Raw genomic sequence first — 23,349 nt, forward strand, 5'->3', positions numbered from 1 at the left:
ATTCATGCCCACAAAGTCTTACTCCCAGGATTCTTCTGAAAAGATTCAAAACCTGAGGTAAATCAAATTACACACACACCCACACCCCCCCCCCCCCACAGGGTACCAGTGCCCTGGAAGTGGCCATCATTTCAGACCCCGGACTCATTCATGCCCACAAAGTCTTACTCCCAGGATTCTTCTGAAAAGATTCAAAACCTGAGGTAAATCAATTACACACACACCCACACCCCCCCACACACACACAAATACACAATATTTACATTTAAAATTCTTATTTTGTGAGATGGCTTGAGAAAAATTGGCATGTAGGTTTCCTGTGGGATTAGGCATTTCTCATTATTACTCAGTTTATTGCTCCCCTGTTGGGCTTTCAGTTTAATAAACACATAGCGAGCTCTAATTACAAGGGAAGAAAAATGGAGGTACGTGACAAAACACAACACACTGAAAACACTTGTTCAAATATCTTCCTGAAACAACAACTGTCCACTTAACTTATTTTAATTTGGGTGCCGTTCAAAAAGTATAAAAGGCCTTAGCAACTAAATGAAGACTGGGTTTCATTTTTTAAAAAAGGAAAGAAACCAGCACTGCATGTCATCGCTGAATTTTTACACGGATTCTCAGATTTAATTCTACTTGTATACATAGCATCTTTGTTTTAATCTACCACGTTTAGAGAAGATCACATTGTATGCACTTCCACAGTTTAACATCTAAGTAGACTAGGTCTATCTGGCAACATGATTTTGAGAAATCATAAATTACAGTCCATTTAATACATGATTATAAGGATGCATGCGATTGTCTTGGAAGCTGTTGCCACCAATAATCAGAGCGCTCTGCCTGGTATCTTGCTGACACCTCACATTCTGCCCTTCGTGTCTGTCTTGGGTTAATCAAGTGGCAGCCCAGAGGCCAGCACTCGGCACCCAATGATCAGCGTGGCCCCCCCGTCTCCTCACCTCGATCCATCACCAACACCTGCTCAACCGCTAGCTGGCACCCACAAGAGACTTTCCTGCGGCCCTCTTCAGCCACAGGATATCACAGTGAAGCGCTTAGAAATGCAGGACATGTTGTGGAGCACGATGCCGAGAAGGAAGACCAGGACGCAGGCCACCAAGATCACAGTGCACACCCCGGACCAGGTGGAGCTTTTCACCACGCCCCGCCTGTCTGGCTCCTCCTCCACCGCCTCGGGCGGAGCCCCGCCCTGCAGAGGCTGCTGCTCTGCCGGGATGGTCACCACGGTGACGGACTTCTGCTGGCTCCCGGGCAGCAGACGGCAGCCCATGTCTCCGGGCAGCAGCGCTCGCTCCTTGGAGATGGGCAGGGGCAGCATGTAGCACCCATTGCTCGGAAGTTTGATGAAGACTGGGGTGTGCTCGGAGGCGTGCGGGATGGCGATGACGGCAAGGACCTCGGGGTCATCCGGGAGCTGGGACACGGAGAAGCCCGGGGGCAGCTTGGTGATGCCCCGGCACCAGGGGCACCTCACGTCCTTCTGGCTCGTCCTCATCTGCTGAAGGCACACTGAGCAGCACGTGTGTTTGCAATCCAGCAACTTGGGCCTTCGCCGGGGGCTGTAGTAATTGAAGCAGATCTGACATTCCAGCAAAGACTCTTGGGAGAGCGTCTCCATGGTGGACTGTGGGCAGGAAGGCCAAGGCCGAGGGGGCGGAGCTTGTTCTCAGAGTCCACCACTCCGCCACCTTCTTCCTTCCAGTCTTTCCAAAGTCGCCGGGGGATGGGGGAGTTCACAGGCATCTAGCATACTCAGGCGTGTTCATTTCTGAAGGAGACAAAAAATGCAAACCAACTTAATTACTTCAAACGAGTTGAGATGGATTTATACCACTGCTCAAAAGTCTTGACACCAGGTCAAAAGGGTAAAGTTTTCCACTTGTGAGACTGTAGGATTCCCGTAATGTCCAGTGGACAGTGATGAGTTGTCTCCGCGAATACTTTGCTTATTTCTGAAGAAACAAATATCTCTATGGGGTATACAGAGGGAGTCTGCTCTTTCTGTTTTATTGTTCTTCTGGATTGTTCTTCTAAATACACTGCAGAAATTCTCTCGTTTCCAATAAGTTTGTAGCATTTCCTAAAAGTAAAGTTCTTTCCTTAGATCCTCTGACCTTCTTTTTCTGACTCTACTTTATCTTTCTGTAAGTATTCATTGCCAGATACAGGCAACCTTACAAATCCAGGTATTTCGTGTAACTAGCTCGCTCACTTGATATGGGTTAGGACTGTTCCTCTCTCACAGGTAATTAAAATGATGCCACCAAAGAAGCACATGCAGGCATCTGTTATCTTTTCCACCAAATCACCTGAACCAAGGTAATTCTTGTCAGTTGGTTTTAAAAAGAGACAAAACAGGGCTTCCCTGGTGGTGCAGTGGTTGAGAGTCTGCCTGCCAATGCAGGGGACACGGGTTCATGCCCCGGTCCGGGAGGATCCCACATGCCGCGGAGCGGCTGGGCCCGTGAACCATGGCCGCTGAGCCTGCGCGTCCGGAGCCTGTGCTCCGCAACGGGAGAGGCCACAGCAGTGAGAGGCCCGCGTACCACAAAAAAAAAAAAAAAAAAAAAAAGAGACAAAACAAAATAACCCCCAAATAACAACAACAGTGAACCTTTATGCAGTAGGGATCACAAAAATACACAGGATCACTACTACGTTTCAGTCCTTTTAATTTCATTATTATTTGGGCTTGCATCAACTAATATGACCAAAAGCAAATACTGTTAATTCACTGATCATAATCAAGCAGTATTGTCAGAGAAGACTGGTAAGGCAACCTCACCAAAAAAAAAAAGGAGGAGGAGGGGGAGGAGGAGGAGGAGAAGGAGGAGGAATGTTAGCCTTCTGGTATTGACAGGAGGCAGAATAACTTAGTTCAACTTAACTGGAGTTTAAGGACCCTCCCCACCGTCCCGTCTCCCCCCCCCTCCCCCCGCCAAGTGTTCTAATAAAGGCTGCCCAACTTTGCTTCCTATTGAAAGCATCCAAATTATGTGTCTCTGGAAAGAACTATTCAACCACTATTGTAGAAATAATTGTCAGTCCTACAACCCCACCTACACCCAGAAGCAGGAGCTAATAACACAGAAAACCTCCTTCACATTTTTCTCAAAAAGTGAACCTTCTTTTTCTTTCCAATTTCCTTTGTGAAATTAAGAATGCACCCCTCCCCAATGATTACGATTTGTTAAAACCAAAATTAGGGGCTTCCCTGGTGGCGCAGTGGTTGAGAATCTGCCTGCTAATGCAGGCGGCACGGGTTCGAGCCCTGGTCTGGGAAGATCCCACGTGCCGCAGAGCAACTAGGCCCGTTCTCCACAACTACTGAGCCTGCGCGTCTGGAGCCTGTGCTCCGCAGCAAGAGAGGCCGCGATAGTAAGAGGCCCGCGCACCGCGATGAAGAGTGGCCCCCACTTGCCACAACTAGAGAAAGCCCTCGCACAGAAATGAAGACCCAACACAGCCAAAAATAAATAAATTAATTAATTAAAAAAAATTAAACATGTAGTAAAAGTTTAAAGTCAAAAATAATCACTGATAAAAATTAATGTTGACAATCAAAAGAGAAACATTTTAAAATATTTTAGTTGTCGTAAGAGCACTTAAATTACTGAAAGTAAAAATATAGTAACATAGCATTCAGAAAGCTCATATTATTAATATAATCAACTACTCATCTATCCACTAATTCAAGAAATAGTTATGGAATAATTGAAATTTGCTAACCATAGAACTTAAATGTTCTTACCAAAAGAAAAAAAAAGAAAGATAAATATGTGAGATGGTGGATATGTTAATCAACTAGATGGGAGGAACCCTTTCACAATGTAGACATATTTCAGATTACTGCGATGTCAACTTTAAATGTCTTACAATCTAATATGCCAATTATACCTCAATAAAGCTGGAAAAGGAAATAAAAATAAAAAAGAAATATCTACTGAGTATCTGTTAATGCACAAAGCTAGCCATGGTAGGATATTAAGATGAATCAGACCCAAATACTCCTCTTAAGCAATTTAATGTTAGGCAAGAATGAACTAGTGAATATATTTTCTCTTCCATTCATTTATTCATTCAAATTCTCAATGAATATTTACCATGTGTCAAGCATTATGATATTTATTTTTGTCCCTTGTAACAAAGACCTTGTCACCACTCATAGGAAACTCCCAGCCTGGAGGTACTTAAAAGTTATGCGAGTAAATAGTTATAATAGAAATACAGTGATGCATGCCTTACCGGAGCTGGAGGAATAAAGGACAGCTCAGTGAAGAATCTGGATTAGGGAGAGGATTCAGACATGTAAAATCAGGGACAGGTTATTTTCAAGTTCAGCAATCAGCACGAGCAAAGGAAAAGTGGTGAGCAATTACAGAATTATTTTTATACTCTAGCTGTGACACTGGCGAGAAGATTTTTTCTAATACAAGAGTAACTTATAGATGCCATCTCTAAGAGTTTTACAGTTTCAGCTTGTAAGTTTAGGTCTTTGATACCGTTGCCTTTCAAAGAAACAGAATTCTCACAGAACTGGCAAGCACCCTCCCACAGGCCCAGCCAGGGAGAGCAGGGCCCACAGGAAGGGGAGAGCTGATCAGACCGAGGCACGGGCCACAGACCACAGACCACAGACCGTGGACAGCCTCGAGTGCCAAGGAGGCCCACATCCTTGTGGAAAACATCAGAAAGGTTAAGAATATGAGAATGATTCATCAGGTAGCTATATTCAGGATAGACTGGAAAGACCTGCTGGGAAGCTATTATAATATTAGATGAGAGATAATGAGTAGCTGAAGTCAATAGTGGGGAGGAGAATGAAGAGCTGAAAAGTGCTGACAGGTCCTACAGGGGTCAAGTGGGATCTGGCCACATGTGACAATGAGGCTGTAAGGGGGAAGAAGTCCAAGGTCAAGTCTTGAGGGGAGGCTGGTATTATTAGAAATAGGGATGGCAAAGAAAAAGATGATGAGTTCTGTCTGGGCCGTATTCCATTTGAGGGGCTAGGAAGATAAAAGAAATCAGTTATCCAGGAAGATGTTAAAGAGTCAACAGAAAGCTCAATATATGGACCTGATATTGCAGAGCAGCCACAGGGACTATGGTGCACCGTGGTCACACAGTGGTTAGTACTCTGCGTTGTGATACTGCAGAGCAAAGCCAGAACCTGATCTGAGAGATCTAGGTGGCATCTCCAGAGCACAGATATCAACCAGAGACAGACAAGGCAGCGCAGAGAGAGCCCCTTGGGGAGCACTTATCGTTAAGCCTGGCTAAAAGGAAGAATGGGGGCAGACATAAGCGGAAACCCAGGAACCCCTCCCGGCACACACCCCAGATGAAAGGGTTCCAGGCAGCAAAGGGCTATGACCAGCGGGCGCTGAGAAGAGACCTTGAGGTGTGGCGACCAGGAGGTCACTAGCATTTTGGGGGTGTGACTTCAGCAGGGGACCAGGGGTATGATGGAGACTGGCGGGGTGCTGGAAGGAGAGGAGCAGGGTTCCCTGTGATGCGGAGTGATGTCAGGCGATAGGATCATAGCTTAGAGGGAAGAGCGTCAAGAACAGCTCTTTTTCTTTTCAGAGTAGAGAAATTTGAGAAAAGAGGGGCAGAGCAAGCAAGTTAGGGCGCTCACAGCCAGATGGTCTGGCCTGTGCTGTTCAATACGCTGTCTGCTAGCCACAGGTCCAAGCAGAAGGTAGTGTTTGAAGCTCAGAAAGGAAAAAGTGTACGGACACTGAGGTGGGGAATGTGGAAGGGAAGCAGAAATCCCCGAAGTGTCAGCAATGAGGGTGGAATTCCTCTAATTTTATACCCAAGGTACTGAATTTATTTTTTCTTAGAAAATAAAAACCGAACACAGGGTTTGCTGGTGAATCTTGACCAATGCTCTTATCTATCCTCACTGTTAAAGCCCACTGACAGAGAGCAGGCCATAATATTATAAATCATAGGAAGATGTGAATGTTTAATGGAGGGTGGGGAGCAGAGATTGATCATAATGAACTAGGGTGGCAGAAATGACAAAATTGGGGAGGGGTATACAATAGCCAAGACATGAAAGCAACCTAAATGCCCGTTGACAGATGAATGGATAAAGAAGACGTGGTATATATATACAGTGGGGTATTACTCAGCCATAAAAAAGAATGAAATAATGCTATTTGCAGCAACATGGATGGACCTAGAGATGATCATACTAAGCGAAGTAACTCAGACAGATTAAGACAAATAAAATATGATATCACTTACATGTGGAATCTAAAAAAATGATACAAATGAACTTATTTACAAAACAGAAACAGACTCACAGACATAGAAAACAAACTTATGGTTACCAAAGGGGAAAGAGATGGGGAGGGATAAATTAGGAGTTTGGGATTAGCAGACACAAACTACTATATATAAAATAAACAAGGAACTACTATATAGCACAGGAAACTAGACTCAATACCTTGTAATAAAGTATAATGGAAAAGAATCTGCAAAAGAAAAAAAACAAAAAATATATATATGTATATATATCTGAAGCACTTTGATGTACACCTGAAACTAACACAACATTGTAAATCAACTATACTTCAATTTAAAAAACATCAGGGAGGGGTACAAAAAAAAAAAGCACAGATTCCTGCCATTTTATAAATTTGGAGAAAGCTGTCCTTAACAATGGCACTCAGGGCAACCACCTTCTATGTAAAGAGAGCTGGGAACAAAAAAATACTTTGTGACACCAATATAGAAACAGTGACCACCAGTTCCTTTCTTACCCTTCTCTACTTCCACATTAGTTACCTTCCTTCCATAGAAAAATGTGGGAAACAGCTTAGCAGAGTGGGAAGAATAGGGGCTTTGGCTTCGAAGAATCTTGGGTCAAATCCCTGTTTTGTCACCACCAGCAGTGCCACTGGAACAAGTCCTAAAGCTTCTAGAGCCTGCTTCCTCACTGGCTAATGAGGGGTGATAGAGTTTGTGGCTGAAGGTCAAGCGTGTTCAGGCACTGCCAGGTAGTGAAGGGCTCAGGGAGCCCTGGCGCGAATCCCTCCTTCCTTCTGACTTGGACTGCACACGGTGCCGGGTGTGGTCTACCCAGAGGCACTTCCTGGCTCTCCAAGTATGGCCATGTGCAACAGCTTGGGCGGAGGAAGGCGAGCACTCCTCTTGGCCCTGCCCCAAGACCTGCCACACCATCATTTTTCAACAAAACCAACATGCAATTTTATTCATGAATTTATGTTCCAAGTAATGTTCACTTAATTGGTGTTGAATTCCCTTAAAATTAGATTACACAACTCAATTTTCAACTCTGTCCAAGTAAGTGTAGGCCTTACAACACAGGCTGAACACAAAGGCAGAAGGGGAAAACAGTTCCTGTCTTCTGTGCTCAGCCACTCAAGTCATTTTGACAGCAGGGCAGCTCTCTGATTTATACGCTGATTTTGCCCATACTGAATTCCAGTTTATTTCCTGTAGCATAATTAGTAATGATGATGACTATTTAGGTAAAGAGAAGAAAATTTATGAGGCTCTGGACCAAAGGTAATGATGAATCTTCTTTCTCCCTTTCATCATAAATTCAAAAGATATGAGTCAACTACAGAAGAAGCAAGGTCCACGTAAGCTAAAAAAAAAACTCGGAGTTCCTAGTCAAACACAGGATACACAAGCACACACTGGCAACTGCTTTACAGACCTGTCTTTGGAGTTAGTTTCCTTACAGGAGCAAGACATGATGCTCAAAGTAAATACTCAAATTCAAAATAAAAGAGTGTTTTGGTAGAAAGCATAAGAACAGGTGTAAACTGAAATATATTGGAACGATTTTTAACAGTTTATTTTGAAAGAACCTAAAGTAAAAATTAAGAAAAAAAAAACAGACTACAAAAAGAGGAATAGCAGCTAAGGGAGGACATTCTCAAACAAACTGTGGCTTACGATCTAGAATTTATGTTCAAACGTATCTTCATAAAACAGTAGTTTCAGGAATTCCCTGGCGGTTCAGAGGTTAGGGCTCCAAGCTTCCACTGCAGGGGGCACGGGTTCCGTCCCTGACTAAGATCCCTGCGTGCTACACAGCACGGGCAAAAAAAAAAAAAAAACCCAATATATATTACCTTAATTAAAAATTACTTTAAGGGCTTCCCTGGTGGCGCAGTGGTTGCGCGTCCGCCTGCCGATGCAGGGGAACCGGGTTCGCGCCCCGGTCCGGGAGGATCCCACACGCCGCGGAGCGGCTGGGCCCGTGAGCCATGGCCGCTGGGCCTGCGCGTCCGGAGCCTGTGCTCCGCAACGGGAGAGGCCACAACAGAGGGAGGCCCGCATACCACAAAAAAAAAAAAAAAAAAAAAATTACTTTAAAATAAAAAAAAACCAGTAGTTTCATAAATAATGTCAATTGTACAATATACAAATTAAAGGCCTTGAATCATCACTGAACTCGATACTAATGCATGCCCTGGTTTTAAAATAGTTTAAAAAACTGAGATTTGTATAAATGGAGGAAGGTGCGACTTGGAGGGAAAATGCCAAAACCAGAGCGGTGTGTATATTGTAATTGTTGTTTCGGGGCAATGGACATTTGTTGCTTTACAACATCAATATATTTTCATAAAATAAAATTTCTTCTTTTTTAAAAACTGTATAATTTTAAGCATTTTTATTAAAGGTGTGGGTGTGATAACGTGCTCCCATGAATTTAGTGGGTGGTAAAAAAGCAAAGGTCTCCAACACTGAATTTTTATAGTTCCAGTTGCTTTTAGAAGTCTGGGCACATGAGGATAGAAAAGCTGATGAAATATATCCAGTCGTCCCTTGGTATCTGCGGGGGATTGGTTCCAGGATCCCCTCTCGAATACCAAAATCCAAGGATGCTCAAGCCCCTTATTTAAAATGGCCTAAGACAGCTGGCCCTCTGTATCCTTGGATATGAAATTCTCGAATATGGAACCCGCTGACTATAATGCAGATAGTTTTACTCTGTTTATACTATAAAGACTCTTCATAGGTTCTGATTTAGATCCGCGTCTGTGACATCAACTATGAAGCCTCTCCCCACTTGTGACACGAACTGATCTTAATTACATGTGGCTGACCTTGAACTGTTCCATTTGATGGTCTACACAAGGATCTTAAATTCAATGGTTGTGTTGAGAAAAATCTCTAAGTCAGAGACTAAACTAGTCACTATATACTGCTCTTCTTATTCTCTTAAAAGAGCATGTCTTTCTGACGCAGGTCATTTACTTAATTTTTCAAGAAAATGTAAATATTTGAATTGAGATTGAAGAAATTAATTACTATTCCATTTAATCTGGCATTTCAGTTGGCAAGACCATTTAGTTATATTGGATCTTGACAAACACTCCGATTAATGGCAAGAATAGGAATGGCTGGCAGTGACAAGATGTGTGGCTGACTCTTGGTCCTCTGGTAGCAGAGAGCAACCCTTTCAGGACACAGTTGCCTAACACGTATAAAGTCCAATCGGTATAACTACACTCCGTTTTCATGGAGAAGGCAGTGGATTCCAGGACTCTGACAAATCTCAAGTGAGAATTCTATGGGCCCAAGCTTTAATAGTTGCCCCGTTTTCTCCTATGAGCATCATGGTTTATGTATTTGAAGATGCAAAAATTCTGGAAAGTGAGAATGGTTACTTAAAAGTCTTGCATGACCAAGGGGGACAGGGCAAAGGACGGTGACAGTGTTGGAGGCCGACTGGCCCCGGGAGCAGACGCAGGCAGGGTAGAGAGAGAGGCCATTGGCTAAATGGGCAAAGAGCAGCAGACCAGAACGCCATGGTCAGCCTGGGGACTTGCCACACAGAGGGCTAGCCTTGCCAGCACTGCCCAATGACAACCACGAGCCCGATGGACCTGGCCACAGAGTAGGGGCCATACCTCTGCACACGCCAATCCTTTCGCTGCAAAAATGCAACTAACCAAGCAGCTGAAACCGAACCACACTTTCCAGAGATGTATTTACATAGGAGCATTTCATTTAAGTCAAGGTAGGGGAAAGATGAATGCATTTGACCTATCCACAGCTTGGTGATGAATATTTAAAATCAAAGTATATGGGAACCAAGACATTTTTAGGAATTAAAGCCAAATTTCATTATTGCCACGACTGATAATAACCACTGGTTTTTGTTGGTTTGCTCATTTTAATATCTGTCAGATAATCATTACTATTAGGAATCAGGAGGTAAGGATTTTAGCTCTAAGTCTGCCTACAAGTAGTTGGGTTACCTTAGGCAAATCACCTCTCCATGAGCTGCAGTGTCCTCACCTCCAAGGACACTGGACTAGATGATCCCCTAGAGTCCCTTCTAGTAACAATAGTTCTCTGACCTAAGTAACTGCTAACCACACTCCTGGGTTTTCAACAACATGACAGAGCTGTCAGGCTGTTTGTTCTATAGTCATTACATCTGACAGATCATTTATACATATTAACTGTCAATGATCTCATGCAGGTTTACGGGAGACAGTGGGCATCTAAAATAAATGGGAAGCATCTTACATATTAGAAGTTTCTTCCTTTAGGCCTTAGGTTTAATGAATGAGTCTAAAGAGAGCTAACACCCTAAAAGAAACAGCCACAACCTCGATTTGCAGCAACTATCAAAGGAATAACTATTTATGTTTAATCAATAACCCTCTCAGCTCAAGCAAGATATTCCCATTATCCAAACTTGCTACTATGTGAAGGTGGTTCCAACTGTCCCTTGACCAGAAGCCTGCATAACTGTCTGGCTCATAGAGAGGCCAAGGTTAATGCCGGAATCAATCAGACACACAGCTTCACCTTCACTTGCTCTGATCACCCAATGACGGCAAAGAGAAAAGTTGCAGACGGTCATAAGGGTAGAGAAGAGATATAAAGGACTGTCAGGGGATTCCCCAGACTCCCTGGAGAGAGGGGATGATAAAAGATGCCATCAGACAGACAGGCACAGCAAAGGGGAAAAGATCAATTACCCCAACTCCTAGAATTCTGAGTAGAGCTGAAGGAACTGACAAGCCAGGCACATAAGTAAAGTAAAGGAATGGAAAACAAACAAAAATCCTAAGTCTTCCCAATGGCTGGACATCTACTAAGATAAAATATGTAGTAGGAGGTAAACAAATATCTACTGGGAATCCACCAAGTGCCAAGCATTACTCAAGGCACTGGGGTCACCATGGCAACAAGAGTCTCGGCCCTCAAGGACCCTGACTGTGCAACCTGATCTGTGGAAAGAGAAGCAAAGGCGAGGGGAAGGGTAGACAAAGCACTGAAAGGGAGACTCTTCTTCAAGAGATCATATGAATTCAATTGATCCTGCATAGGGCTTAGACAGAACCACTAAGCAAAAAACTATCATTGCCTGTTAGAGCCAGAAACGATATTGGAACCCAAGGAGCCTAAGCTGGCCCATTGTTCTTTCCAATTCAGAGACACTGGAGAGCAAGAAGAGTCAGAGGGAAGGACACCGAAATTTCCTTTATTTGATTAAGCATTCCATCTGACCCATGTCAGCATCATCCCAGACAGCAAGGTGGCTCTGAGCGCACAAGTCTCAAGAGATGCAGGAGTTTAAGATGGTATCGCAAGGCAGCGATACCTTGCGATATCTAAAGACAGCCCAACGCCAGGGAAGCACATTAAATCACCACTGGGGAGGATGTTTGAGAGCCAAGATTGTGAGTTAAGGACTGAGGGGCTGTCCGAGTAGGCAAGTGCCCTGGGGAGCAGAGGTCTCTCTCTGTGGAGGGTCCCCTTTGCCCCTGCTCTTCATGTGCAGGGGACAGAGAACCTCTGAAGGCCCCTGACAAACTTCCTATGTAGATATTTGCATTTTCATAACATGAACCACACACGTGCATCCCTACTCCTATTTCTTACCCAACCACAAATTCCAACCACTGAAACCTTAAGGCAATTTGGTTTTTAATGTTTTCCCATTATATTTCATCAACTTCAGGGACCCACAGCCTTCCTCTGTAAAGGGGCAGATGATAAATCTTTTAGGCTTTTTTAGGATTTTCGGGTCATGCAGGCTTTTCCGCAAATACTCAACTCTGCCACCAAAGTGTGAAAGCAGTCAGGTCCTATGTCAAGGAGCAGCAGAGGCTATGTTCCAATAAAACTGCCTTTACAGAAACAGGCCACAGATGGGATCTGGCCAATAGGACATCATTTGCTGACCTCAGATGTACATCATTTCTCATCATCTCTGTCCTTAATCCCAGAAATTCAGTATATTACTCCAGAGATACCCATCCTCAAATCATCTTACTGCTCTAACATGAGTTATCTTGAGTTTTCTGTCAAGCTACAGAATGCAAAATGTTTTCATAGTTATTTGGGAAGACATTAAGGGAATATCAGCTTTACAGATGCATTGTCTTTTTGAATGACTATTCCCAGACAACAGGAAGAAAGAGAGTTGAGCAAAGAACGTTAACAATGGCAAACATTTGCTTGTCTCACCAACAGCAAGTACCATTAGTGAGAACATACAGATAGGGTTCCAAACTTTCTTCACACTTAAAAATATGGATCCACTGCTTCAACAAAATAAGCAATGATTCTCAAAGTCATTATGACAGCAGCAGATTAAAGACAAGCCTTCATCTGATGGAATGTCACGAAGACACCGTGATAATGCCTCCTGATGGTCTGAACTTTGGATACAATTCTTGTGTTCATCTGCATAGTCATTCAGTAGCTCAACAAATTTAGATTTGGCCAGGTGAATCTCAGCCCTATACAGAAGCATCTTCTGATGGTTCACCTTTACCAAGAAGGGACATTGGGTACATTTCCCAAACATGTGGAGCATTCCTTCAAAGTGCCACAGAACGTGGATGATTTACAATGAGAGCTTCATTAATTTGAGGCATCTTAAGGCTGAAAGGGCAGGAAAGTCTTGGATCAATTTTTTAAAAACCACCTAATTGTTAAGACTCACCTACTTTCACACATTAAAAAAAATTTATATATATATACATTTCTTTTTTTATTAATTTTTATTGGAGTATAGTTCCTTTACAATGTTGTGTTAGTTTCTGCTGTACAGCAAAGTGAATCAGCTATATGTATACATATATCCCCTTTTTTGGATTTCCTTATTTCTTAAGAGTTCTTCAGGTTACCTGGAGAATATTCTATATTAAACATTTGATGATAATCAATGAACTGCTTTGCCCCGGCTAACCCAGGACCACAGAGCCCACGTATTTGCCAGGAGAACTCCAGCTCCCCTGGCCAAAAAGAGGCTTCAAAAAAAAAAAAAAATTTTGAAAAAAGGATGGCACATTAAAAACCTGGTGGGTTTTATAGCTATCACTTCAAATAAGCCTATTCAAAAGGCATTCACGGGGCTTCCCTGGTGGCGCAGTGGTTGCGCGTCCGCCTGCCGATGCAGGGGAACCGGTTTCGCGCCCCGGTCCGGGAGGATCCCACATGCCGCGGAGCGGCTGGGCCCGTGAGCCATGGCCGCTGAGCCTGCGCGTCCGGAGCCTGTGCTCCGCAACGGGAGAGGTCACAGCAGAGGGACACCCGCATACCACAAAAAAAAAAAAAAAAAAAAAAAAGCATTCATGAGATTATTTTCTTTGAGCAGAGAGTGTTCATTGCTTCAACCTCCCTACCTACCTTCAATATCGATGACTCATCGCACGAGTTAAGCCTCAAACTGAAGCTGCAAAGAATTCCTAAAGGGTACTAAAATTAAGCGCCGTGGGGAGTCAGCTGTCAGTCTGCTCATTACTTCTGCTTTTTCTTACTTCCGGCTGCAGTAACTCAATGAGGGTTGATTTTCCATTTAGGCAAGGTAAGAAGAAAAGAAAAAACGTACAGCCTCGCTAATTAGATATTGAACAGTGCTGCAGCCAAAGGCCATCCATCATTAACTCATCTTTCCTAACCAAACAATAAATCCAAAAGATTTTTCCTCTTGCTTTCTTATATTTTTAAGTCAACTTTGAGGTAAAGTTTATCAACAATAAAATACACATATTTTAAGGGTACAGTTCAATGAGTTTTGACAAATGTGTGCAGCTGTGTAACCACTGTGCCAATCGAGCCATTTCCACCACCAAAGGTCCCTTTTGCGCCTCACCCAGCCCATCCTTCCTACCTCCATCCCGGACCCCCGTCCCTCCCAGCCACTGCTCTCTATCTTTGAATTCGTTTGTGTATTTAAAACCCTACCTGTGGGCTTTGACTTAGGGGAAAATAGCAGTACTCCGAGGTTCCTTTCAGATGTCCCAGGACCATGACTTTTGTATATAAGGTGTTTATTCAACTTCACAGAGAAAACCCTAGAGTAGCAAATACTACTACAAATGCATTCATTCAAAGATGTATTAAGAGGCACTATTCTAGGTTTGAAGGATTGAAAGAGAAAAAGATGGGGCCCATCACTGCAAAGACAACCATGCTCACATAACTAGAGCACAAGTGTGATTTGGGCTTAATGCAGGGGGCGGGCAGGCGATCCGGTAGAAATGGAAAAAGGCGCACCTCTATCTGTCTGGGGAAGCCAGGGGAGATTTTTTTCAGAAAAAGACGGCATCTTAACTCCAAGGTAAGGACACAGCATATGCAAAAGCACAGAGTTCTAGATGTGACAGAATGAGGGGTGGTTAGGAACAGGGACCAGAGCCTGGAGCCGCCAGCAAGTGACTCCAGTACCTCTGTAAAAGGTGATAATAACAGCACCTACCTCATAGGTTGTTCGGACTGAAATACATTAACACACGGAGAGCACTTAGAACAGTGCCTGGCATCCAGTTGGCTCTTCCAGGTACGACTGCCAGCTCAGGAGGCAGGAAGGAGAAGGCTGGGTCCCACGCAGGGTGGTGGGGTTGGAGCAGCGCTAACTAGTCAACTGATTAAGTGCAGTCCTCCCCCCAGGCTCTGAGCTCAATGGAGAAGCAGATGACGAAGCAGGCGGGGGTTAAAACATGAGCTCCACTGCATCGCTCTAAAGCAAGACTGGAGGAAACAGCCGGGCCCCAAAGCCCAAAGGCACTTCTTCCTCCTTCCCCTTCTGGCCCTAATGATCAGAGCCCCTGTCCCCGCAGGCTGGAACAGGCCAGGTCACTAGGTGGCAGCAGGTGCAGCAAGCAACACAAGCCCCCAAGGAGGGTGAACAGGTCTGAGAGAAGGGAGAGGGAGGAGAGGCGGAGGAAGGGGGAAGGCGGGGGTGGGGGGCACAGGCCAAGCAGGGGCCCATCTTCTCCTCCTTCCCACTCTCAGCAAGGGGCTTAGAGGAAGGCCGAGGCCCCCAGGAGAAGGCAGAAGTGGGAGTTCTTATTTTGTATGAAGAGGTGGGATTCCAAGGAATGGAACAGGGGCCCCTCCCTTCCTGTTACACAGAGCCTGGGTTTTATCTGGGAGGCGACAGGGCTCGTGAAGACTTCACAGGAGAGAGGCATCCCAATCACAACTGCATTATCATTATTATTTTGAACCATTTTAAAGAATATAATTCAGTGGCATTAAGTACATACATAATGTAGTAGAACCATCACCACTGTCTATTTCCAGAACTTGTTCATCATCCCAAACAGAAACTCCATAGCCTTTACACAGTAACTCCCCACCATCCCCTCCCCCGAGCCCCTGGTGGCCTCTATTCTGCATTTTGTCCCAAGGAACTACCTATCTAGGTACCTCGTGTGAGTGGAATCATATAACACTTGTCCTTTTGGGTCTGGCCTATTTCACTATGCATGTGTGCCAAGGTCTGTCCATGTTAAAGCAGGTATCAGAATTTATCCTTTTTTTTTTTGGTACGCGGGCCTCTCACCGCCGTGGCCTCTCCCGTTGCAGAGCACAGGCTCCGGACGCGCAGGCTCAGCGGCCATGGCTCAAGGGCCCAGCCGCTCCGCAGCATGTGGGATCTTCCTGGACTGGGGCACAAACCCGCGTCCCCTGCATCGGCAGGCAGACTCTCAACCACTGCGCCACCAGGGAAGCCCAGAATTTATCCCTTTTTATGGCTGAGTAATATTCCACTGTGCATTATTTTTAACAGCTCCCCTGGCAGCAGAGTGGGGATGAATTGGCAGGGGTTCAGCTGAAAGGGAAGGATGGGCAAGGCTGGAATGAAGGCCATGAGGATGGAGGAAAAGGGAAGAGAAAATGAAGAGGGCTTGGAGGTAGGATGGAAGTAGAGAGAGAGGTGGGGGAGACCAAGGGAGGAATGAGGGAAAGATCCCCAGTCTCCGCTTCAGACCACTAGATGGAGGTAGCATTTTTGAGGAGAGTGGCTCTGATGAAAAGCAGCAAGGGGTCTGAAGGTTACAGAGATGACCCAATACTCTCTGCATCTTGAAATTTTCTAACTACTGAAGTCCTGACTTCCATGTGAAACTTAGACGGAAACTAGCTTTACTGCATACTTTTATTTATATGAAGTTATATTTCACCTAGCCAATTATTAGACAACAAAGAAATAGGTATTTTCATTAATAGGCCCTCTAGAAAAAATGAAGGTGGGGGAAGAGAACTATGAATCACAAATGTTTAAGTCTGAATTAATCAGTAAGGATTAATCACAAATCGCAATCACAAATGTTTAAGTTTCTAGAGATTAAACCTTAGCAGTTTAAACCTCCCATTCTTCGCACCTCTGAAAAGCTACAGTAAAATACTTATAAGGGGTTGTGCGGGGCCAGAGTGATTATTATTAGATCATCACATTGTCAAATAAGGACTATCTCTGGGCCCCCAGCCATTTCTCGCCTCATAAATTCCTTTCTCAATCAACACCGGGCTGTGATAGAATCAACGCAGAGAAATGCTTAGATTCACCACCTCTCCCTTGGTTACTTATTCATTGGAGCGCCTTCTTCCTCTGTAAACAGACACATCTTTAGATGGTTCATGGCAGGCACTCCTTTATTAAATGACACCACGTTAAAGTGTACACTTACTCTCTTTTTATCTCAACTAAAATAATTCAGCTTTCCAAGGAGCCCCAAATTGAAATGTGAGGTTATGGATTATCCAAATCTTTATATCTAAGACCGTGCACAAAGCATTTAAGCTGGCTGCAAGGAAAAAAATTAAGCAATTTAGGACACAATGTTCCCCCTACTCTCACCAAGTACCCTCAAAGCAAAAAACACTGTAAAAATACAGGCTCTATGTCAGATTTAAAAAAAGATTCATTTTATTTAAAAACATTACATGTAAATGACTTCTGTTAAAAAAAAAACAACTTTCTTGTTTAATATTAAAGCTTAAAGGTCCCATCATCAAATAAGGAACAATTTACTTCCAAAACCTTTTTTAAAATTATGTAACCTTTTTAGAATATTAATACATATTCTAAATATAGCATGCGTGTGTGGGGATATATATGTGTCATGATCTGTTAGTATATTTTTCTATATAGGCCACATAAGATCCAATTCATTTTTTTGAAAATAACAGAGACGGACAATTCTTACATCTTAAACTGGTTTTGTTACAGAATTATTGCAATTTTATCTCCAACACATCAAATACATTCAATTTTAGGGGAAGTAAAATATTTAGTTTTTTAATAAATTTATTTATTTTTATTTTTGGCTGTGTTGGGTCTTCGTTGCTGTGCCCAGGCTTTCTCTAGTTGCGGCGAGTGAGGGCTACTCTTTGTTGCGGTGCGCAGGCTTCTTATTGCCGTGGCTTCTCTTGTTGCGGAGCACGGGCTCTAGGTGCGCGGGCTTCAGTAGCTGTGGCTCATGCACTCAGAAGTTGTGGCACACGGGCTTAGTTGCTCTGCGGCATGTGGGATCTTCCCGGACCAGGGCTCGAACCCGTGTCCCCTGCACTGGCAGGCGGATTCTTAACCACTGTGCCACTAGGGAATCCCGAAGTAAAATATTTAAGTCATATTTTAAAACAATTGATAGTCAAAATATCTGAATTAATCAGTAATGACCAACACTTAAGAATAATTTCTACCAACGCCTTTCGCAATATCCTTTTTGGTTGGAATAAAGTCATCCTAAAGTATTTTGGATTTGAATAAGTAGGGAAGTTGGTATTGTTATTCACAATATGTGGATATTTGATTTTTTTTAAGTACACATGTATAGACATATTATCTAACTAAAACTACTTAAAACATAAAAATATGTATCATTATAGTACAGAATACTTATTTTCCAAAGCTAGCAGTTCAGTTAAATAAAGTAATTGATAAGTCTTATTTGGTGAAAATTGCTATCCCAATTCAGTAAGGCAAATACATTTCCCAAGTAGCCATGTACTATCCTGTTAAGTCTATTTAATCTACCAATAACTTACTGAGTTTCAACTTTCATTTCATTTGTGAAAAAAATTCTCAATAACTCATCTTTCTTAGAATAGTCATAAAATGTATCTAAAAACAGGAAGTTAATATTTTTTTAATTACCCAAACTCTATCTTTGAGTTTAAAACAGTCTGATTTAACAAGCATTCATTTTTTTAAGTATTGATAGAAAACAAATTAAAATAGAGTCAGGCCAGCAAATAAAACTGATAGGATTTTAGAAGCCACCTCTATATGGAGCCCACCTATATTAGGTCATGCCTGGTATCAAGCATGTGTTTTCAATCACCAAATGGTAATTTTCTATGTCTCACATTGCTGAGCTTTTGTCAGTCTGTTCTTATCTTATGAGTACCTTTAATAACACGGTAAATCTATCTCTGCTTAATTCAAGATATTTTAGCAGAAGAAATGGTAAAGCATATTTCAAATCTCTATGCCAGTTATACTATGGCAGCGAGCTTCCTTGTTCCTGGTTCTATGGTTCTACTAAACTCAATGACTCTTACCACAGAGAAAATAGCTGTTTCCTTGCTTTATGCATATTATGACACTTTTCATAGAGACATAATAATAGTAGAAATAAAACAACAAATACAGATTTAAATGAAAATGGATGTCTCATCAGCCATTAGCCGATGTAGGTCACAGGAATCAGATTACATTGGTTTGTTGAGATAGCCGGTCTATTTCGGAAAATAATTCTCTAATGCTCTCAAGATATTGAGTAACTTAAAATGAAACAAGGTCGAATTTAACCTACATTAAAGGAGGGAAGAAGTAGCAAAGCCTTAAAGAAATTCAAATCTAAGGTGATTCACAGTGACCCACTGCTACAGCTGCAAATTCAATTCCTGCTTCCCCCAGAACTCCTGTCCTTCAAATGATTGCTTGAATTGTCGCAATTCCTCCGTTTTCCAGTCTAATTTGGAATATCAATGAAACCACAGAACCAGACTCACAAACAACACAATTTCCTGAGGAAGTCATTCTACAGCTAACATCACTGAACACAAGTGCTGTCTATTAGTCTAGTCCTTTGTTTTTCTTTAGCTGATGGGAAACATTCCGAGGGCTCTCAGGGCCAAAAGGACTACGCATTTTTTAAATGCCATCTATCCCTGAAGCTGGATTATAATAAGCAGATAAAGAGACAGGAACATCGTGAAAACAATTTTAAGAGATTTTTCTTTCTGTCCATCAATCCAGAATGGGGCAATACATCATCCAGGTGACCCTTCCCAATTATGGCTACTTTCATAATCTGATTGCCTTTTGCATTAAAAAAAAAATCAGCTTTATCCACAAGATAAAATATCAAATACACTGGGAACACCAACTCCTTTTATCTTGAATGTAGTTAGCAAAACACTAATGCAAAACTGCTCTGTTCCACAAATCAGCAAGTCATCATTCATGCGATCAACCATCCAATGATTTATTTAACACCCACTATGCACCAGGCACTGGAGCAGATGATGTGGCCTGTGGTTACTGATCCAGTCTTCTTTTTGTCATGCCCTGGCTCGAAGCCCACACTCTAGCCACTTTGAGGCACTTACACTTCTCTAAAAGTAATGTACCTCTCTCACCGCTAACTAAGCCTTTGCACGCACATCATTCTCTTAGCTTGGGATGCTGTCCCTTCCATTTTTAGTTGATATTCAGCCCAAATGTCCATCACCAACTCCAGGAAGGCTCCCCTCACCCCTCTAGCTGGGTTAGATGCCACTAGTATGTTCTCTAAGGACCCCTTTCTATAATGATCATATTCTATTTACTTGTGTCTCCCCCATTGGAAAGTGAGTTCCTTAAGGGCAAAAACCTACACACACCCCATATTTGGCCAACCGAGGGGTTCAGTGGCCTCCTCTTTACCTGCTGTCTCCTCCAACCAGAATGAATACCCTAAGGACAGGATCTGGTCTGTCTTGTAGTCCTTCCTTAGTACCTAAGCAATGACTGGCATTCAGTAAGTGCTCAATAAATGCTTGTAGAATGAATGAAAACTGATAGAAACCAGGCCATTTTTGAAAAATTAAGGCTATATGGTCACCAGTATTTGTAGGCAATTCAGAAATCATGAGCGTGATTAGATTCATGCATTTAACAGTATGCTTTCATTTACCTCTTCCCAGGACAGTAAGTTCATTCAAGGAAAGAGTTACTATGTTGGTAACTAAACTTAGATGTTAAACTAGTACTTCGACAAAATAATTTGAATCTATGCCTCATAAAGTCCACTGGAGGCTGAGCAAATCAGTGCCTGTGGGGTTTGGTTCCAAGGTAAATATCTGCAAAAAGCTCCCTGGGTGATTGTAATGTCAGCTGAGGGTTGAGAGCCACTGATAATTCCTTATTCTAACTAAAAAGGGCTCTAATAATCTACCCCCAAACAGGCACTCTCGAACACTGCTCTTGAGAGAACAAATCAGTAGGAGGGGAATGCGTCATTATCTAATAAACCTACTTATGATTTTACCTTCTACCCAGTAATTCCACTTCTAAGTATTCACTCTGAAAATACACCTCCATTAATACAAAATAACATGTTCACAGGTAATTCATTCATTTCACCATTATTTGCAATAGCAATATGCTGGAGAACAAATCATCTAAATTCCCATTCATCGAAACTAATTGATTTCTACTCCCCCAATGAGTAGCATGTGGTCATACAAAAGAATGAGAAAGATGGCTATGAACTGCTTTGGAATGACAGCCAGGTCATACTGTCAGGTGAAAAGAAAGCAAGGTGAAAGATTAAGAAGGGGAGTAAGAATATATATTTGCTTATTTCTACAAAAGTAAACTCAAGAGAATAAACCAATTAATGTAAACGGTCATCAGTAAGTGGAGGGGTGGCAACGGAGAGGAAGGATGTGCAGGTGCGGTCTCTCTCAGTATATCTTTTATACAGTTGTGACTTTTGAGTGCTGTGAACATTTTACATATCCCCCAAAATAATTAAATCAGAGAAGTAGAAAAAAAAAATCAACCCTAAAATTAAATATAAATAGAAACAAGTGAACTGAACTCAGATGGACAATATAACTGCATTCATATAACTACGGAGCATAAACACTCTGTACATGCTTAGTGGGATACATTTTTTAATAATAATGGTATCTGCCAAGCAATCTTTTTAAGAAAATATTTATTTATTATTTATTTATTTTGGCTGCCCCGGGGTCTTAGTTGTGGCACTTGGGATCTTCACTGTGGCATGCGGGATCTAGTTCCCCAACCAGGGATCGAACCCTGGCCCCCTGCACTGGGAGCGCGAAGTCTTACCCACTGGACCAGCGAAGTCCCTGCCAAGCGATCTAGAACTTTACTTAGTTGGTTGGTATTCGTGCCAGTGCCGTAGTAATTCTGAAACTATTTTGTAATATATACCACATGCTAGAACAAATAAGCAATTATATTGATGTTGTTAGGAAACAGGGTTTTCCCACTGTGGGAAAAGGGAGGTAAAAAAATACTGAAATCAGGGAAGGCAAAGAGGGAATTCGTTGTGCTGAATTTAAATTGGAACCATCAAAATACAATCATGATTTAAAATAATAGATATGTATTTCTAAGTTTTGTCCACTGAAAAAGTTTAGAAACAATGATAGTCCGGTAACAACGAGCATTCTTCATTCCTAGATCTTGGTTTCTAAATACTATTTCTCACTAAAAAGAACCTGAAATCCTTGGGAAGTGGCTGATTCCAGGTCGGGGCAGGGAAAATACAAAGGGAGCCTGGATCATCCTGTAGTGCCATCAGGTGAGAACGATGGGGACATGTCATAGGCCACAGAGTCAGCTTGAAGGTGCTCAAACTGCACTGACCAAACTTGGCAACATCTCAACACGGAAAAGAAGGAGCGTCTGAATGTCTGTGTCTCCCCGAGATCGAAGCTCTAACCCCCAATATGATGGTGTTTGAAGGTGGGGCCTTTGGGAGGTAATTAGGTTTAGATGAGGTCATAATGGTGGAGCCCTTATGATGGGATCAGTCCCTTTTAAGAAGAGGAAGAGGCCAGAGCCCTTTCTCCACCAAGTGAGGACACAGTGAGAAAGCAGACACCAGCAAACCAGGAAGACATCTCTCACCAGTAACTGAACCTGCCCAACCCTTGACCTTGAACTTCCCTGCCTCCAGAACCGTGAGAAATAACTGTTTCTTGTTTACGCCACCCAGTCTATGGTATTTTGTTATGGCAGCCCAAGATGACTAAGACAAAGGTAGTATTTTTTATAAGACATTGAATTATAAAAAGGATCTGTGGGGCTTCCCTGGTGGCGCAGTGGTTGGGAGTCCGCCTGCCGATGCAGGGGACACGGGTTCGTGCCCCGGTCCGGGAAGATCCCACATGCCGCGGAGCGGCTGGGCCCGTGAGCCATGGCCGCTGAGCCTGCGCGTCTGGAGCCTGTGCTCCGCAACGGGAAAGGCCACGGCAGTGAGAGGCCCGCGTAACGCAAAAAAAAAAAAAGAGGATCTGTGACTCCACAGTGATACTCAAAGGAAAAAACATACAGGAAGAGAAGGGGGAAATTAAGAGAGGAATTGAGGAGGGGGGGTACTTTTTAAATTGACGAATGCTGGTTTATAGATGAATAAAACGATCGATTAAACTTAAAAAACACTGTTTTGCCATCTCCAATGTAGGAATGATTTAGGCAAAGATCATCAATAGATACTAAAAATCATTGGATGAAAAGCTTATTGAAAGGCAGGATATTTACATGCCTCAAAGTATCGGCTCACAGATTGCTTATTAAACGGTAAAGAGGAAAGTCATCCTTACAACGTGCAGATCAGGCAGATATCACCTTAACCAAAAGTCTAATTTAGCACACCCATAATGGAACAGACTGATGTGTCATCGTCCTCCTGCAGTGACGCAGTGAAATATTGCTAAATATTGCTGTGCCAAAATATTCATCTTGAACTTCACCATGAGGGAACAAGATATGTAGGGCTGGTATGGGCTCCTCAAAACTGTCAATTGAGTGGAAAGGCAAAC

General features: G+C 42.8%; 1 protein-coding gene across 1 annotated transcript; it reads right to left on the minus strand.

The window, feature by feature from the left end:
* Window positions 1-299: 299 nt before the first annotated feature.
* On the minus strand, window positions 300-6,963 carry RNF152 (ring finger protein 152). The gene is made up of 2 exons (XM_007118218.4): window positions 6,829-6,963; window positions 300-1,798 (listed from the first exon to the last, which is right to left on the minus strand). The coding sequence occupies exon 2, from the start codon at window positions 1,646-1,648 to the stop codon at window positions 1,037-1,039; it is 612 nt and encodes a 203-aa protein (XP_007118280.1). The 5' UTR covers window positions 1,649-1,798; window positions 6,829-6,963; the 3' UTR covers window positions 300-1,036.
* Window positions 6,964-23,349: the final 16,386 nt, after the last annotated feature.

This window comes from Physeter macrocephalus, chromosome 19 (genome assembly GCF_002837175.3).
Source record: "Physeter macrocephalus isolate SW-GA chromosome 19, ASM283717v5, whole genome shotgun sequence".
Classification (NCBI taxonomy): Eukaryota; Metazoa; Chordata; class Mammalia; order Artiodactyla; family Physeteridae; genus Physeter; species Physeter macrocephalus.

Coding starts and splice junctions, on each gene's coding strand:
- RNF152 (XM_007118218.4), bottom strand. CDS start 1,648: ATGGAGACGCTCTCCCAAGAGTCTTTGCTGGAATGTCAGATCTGCTTC.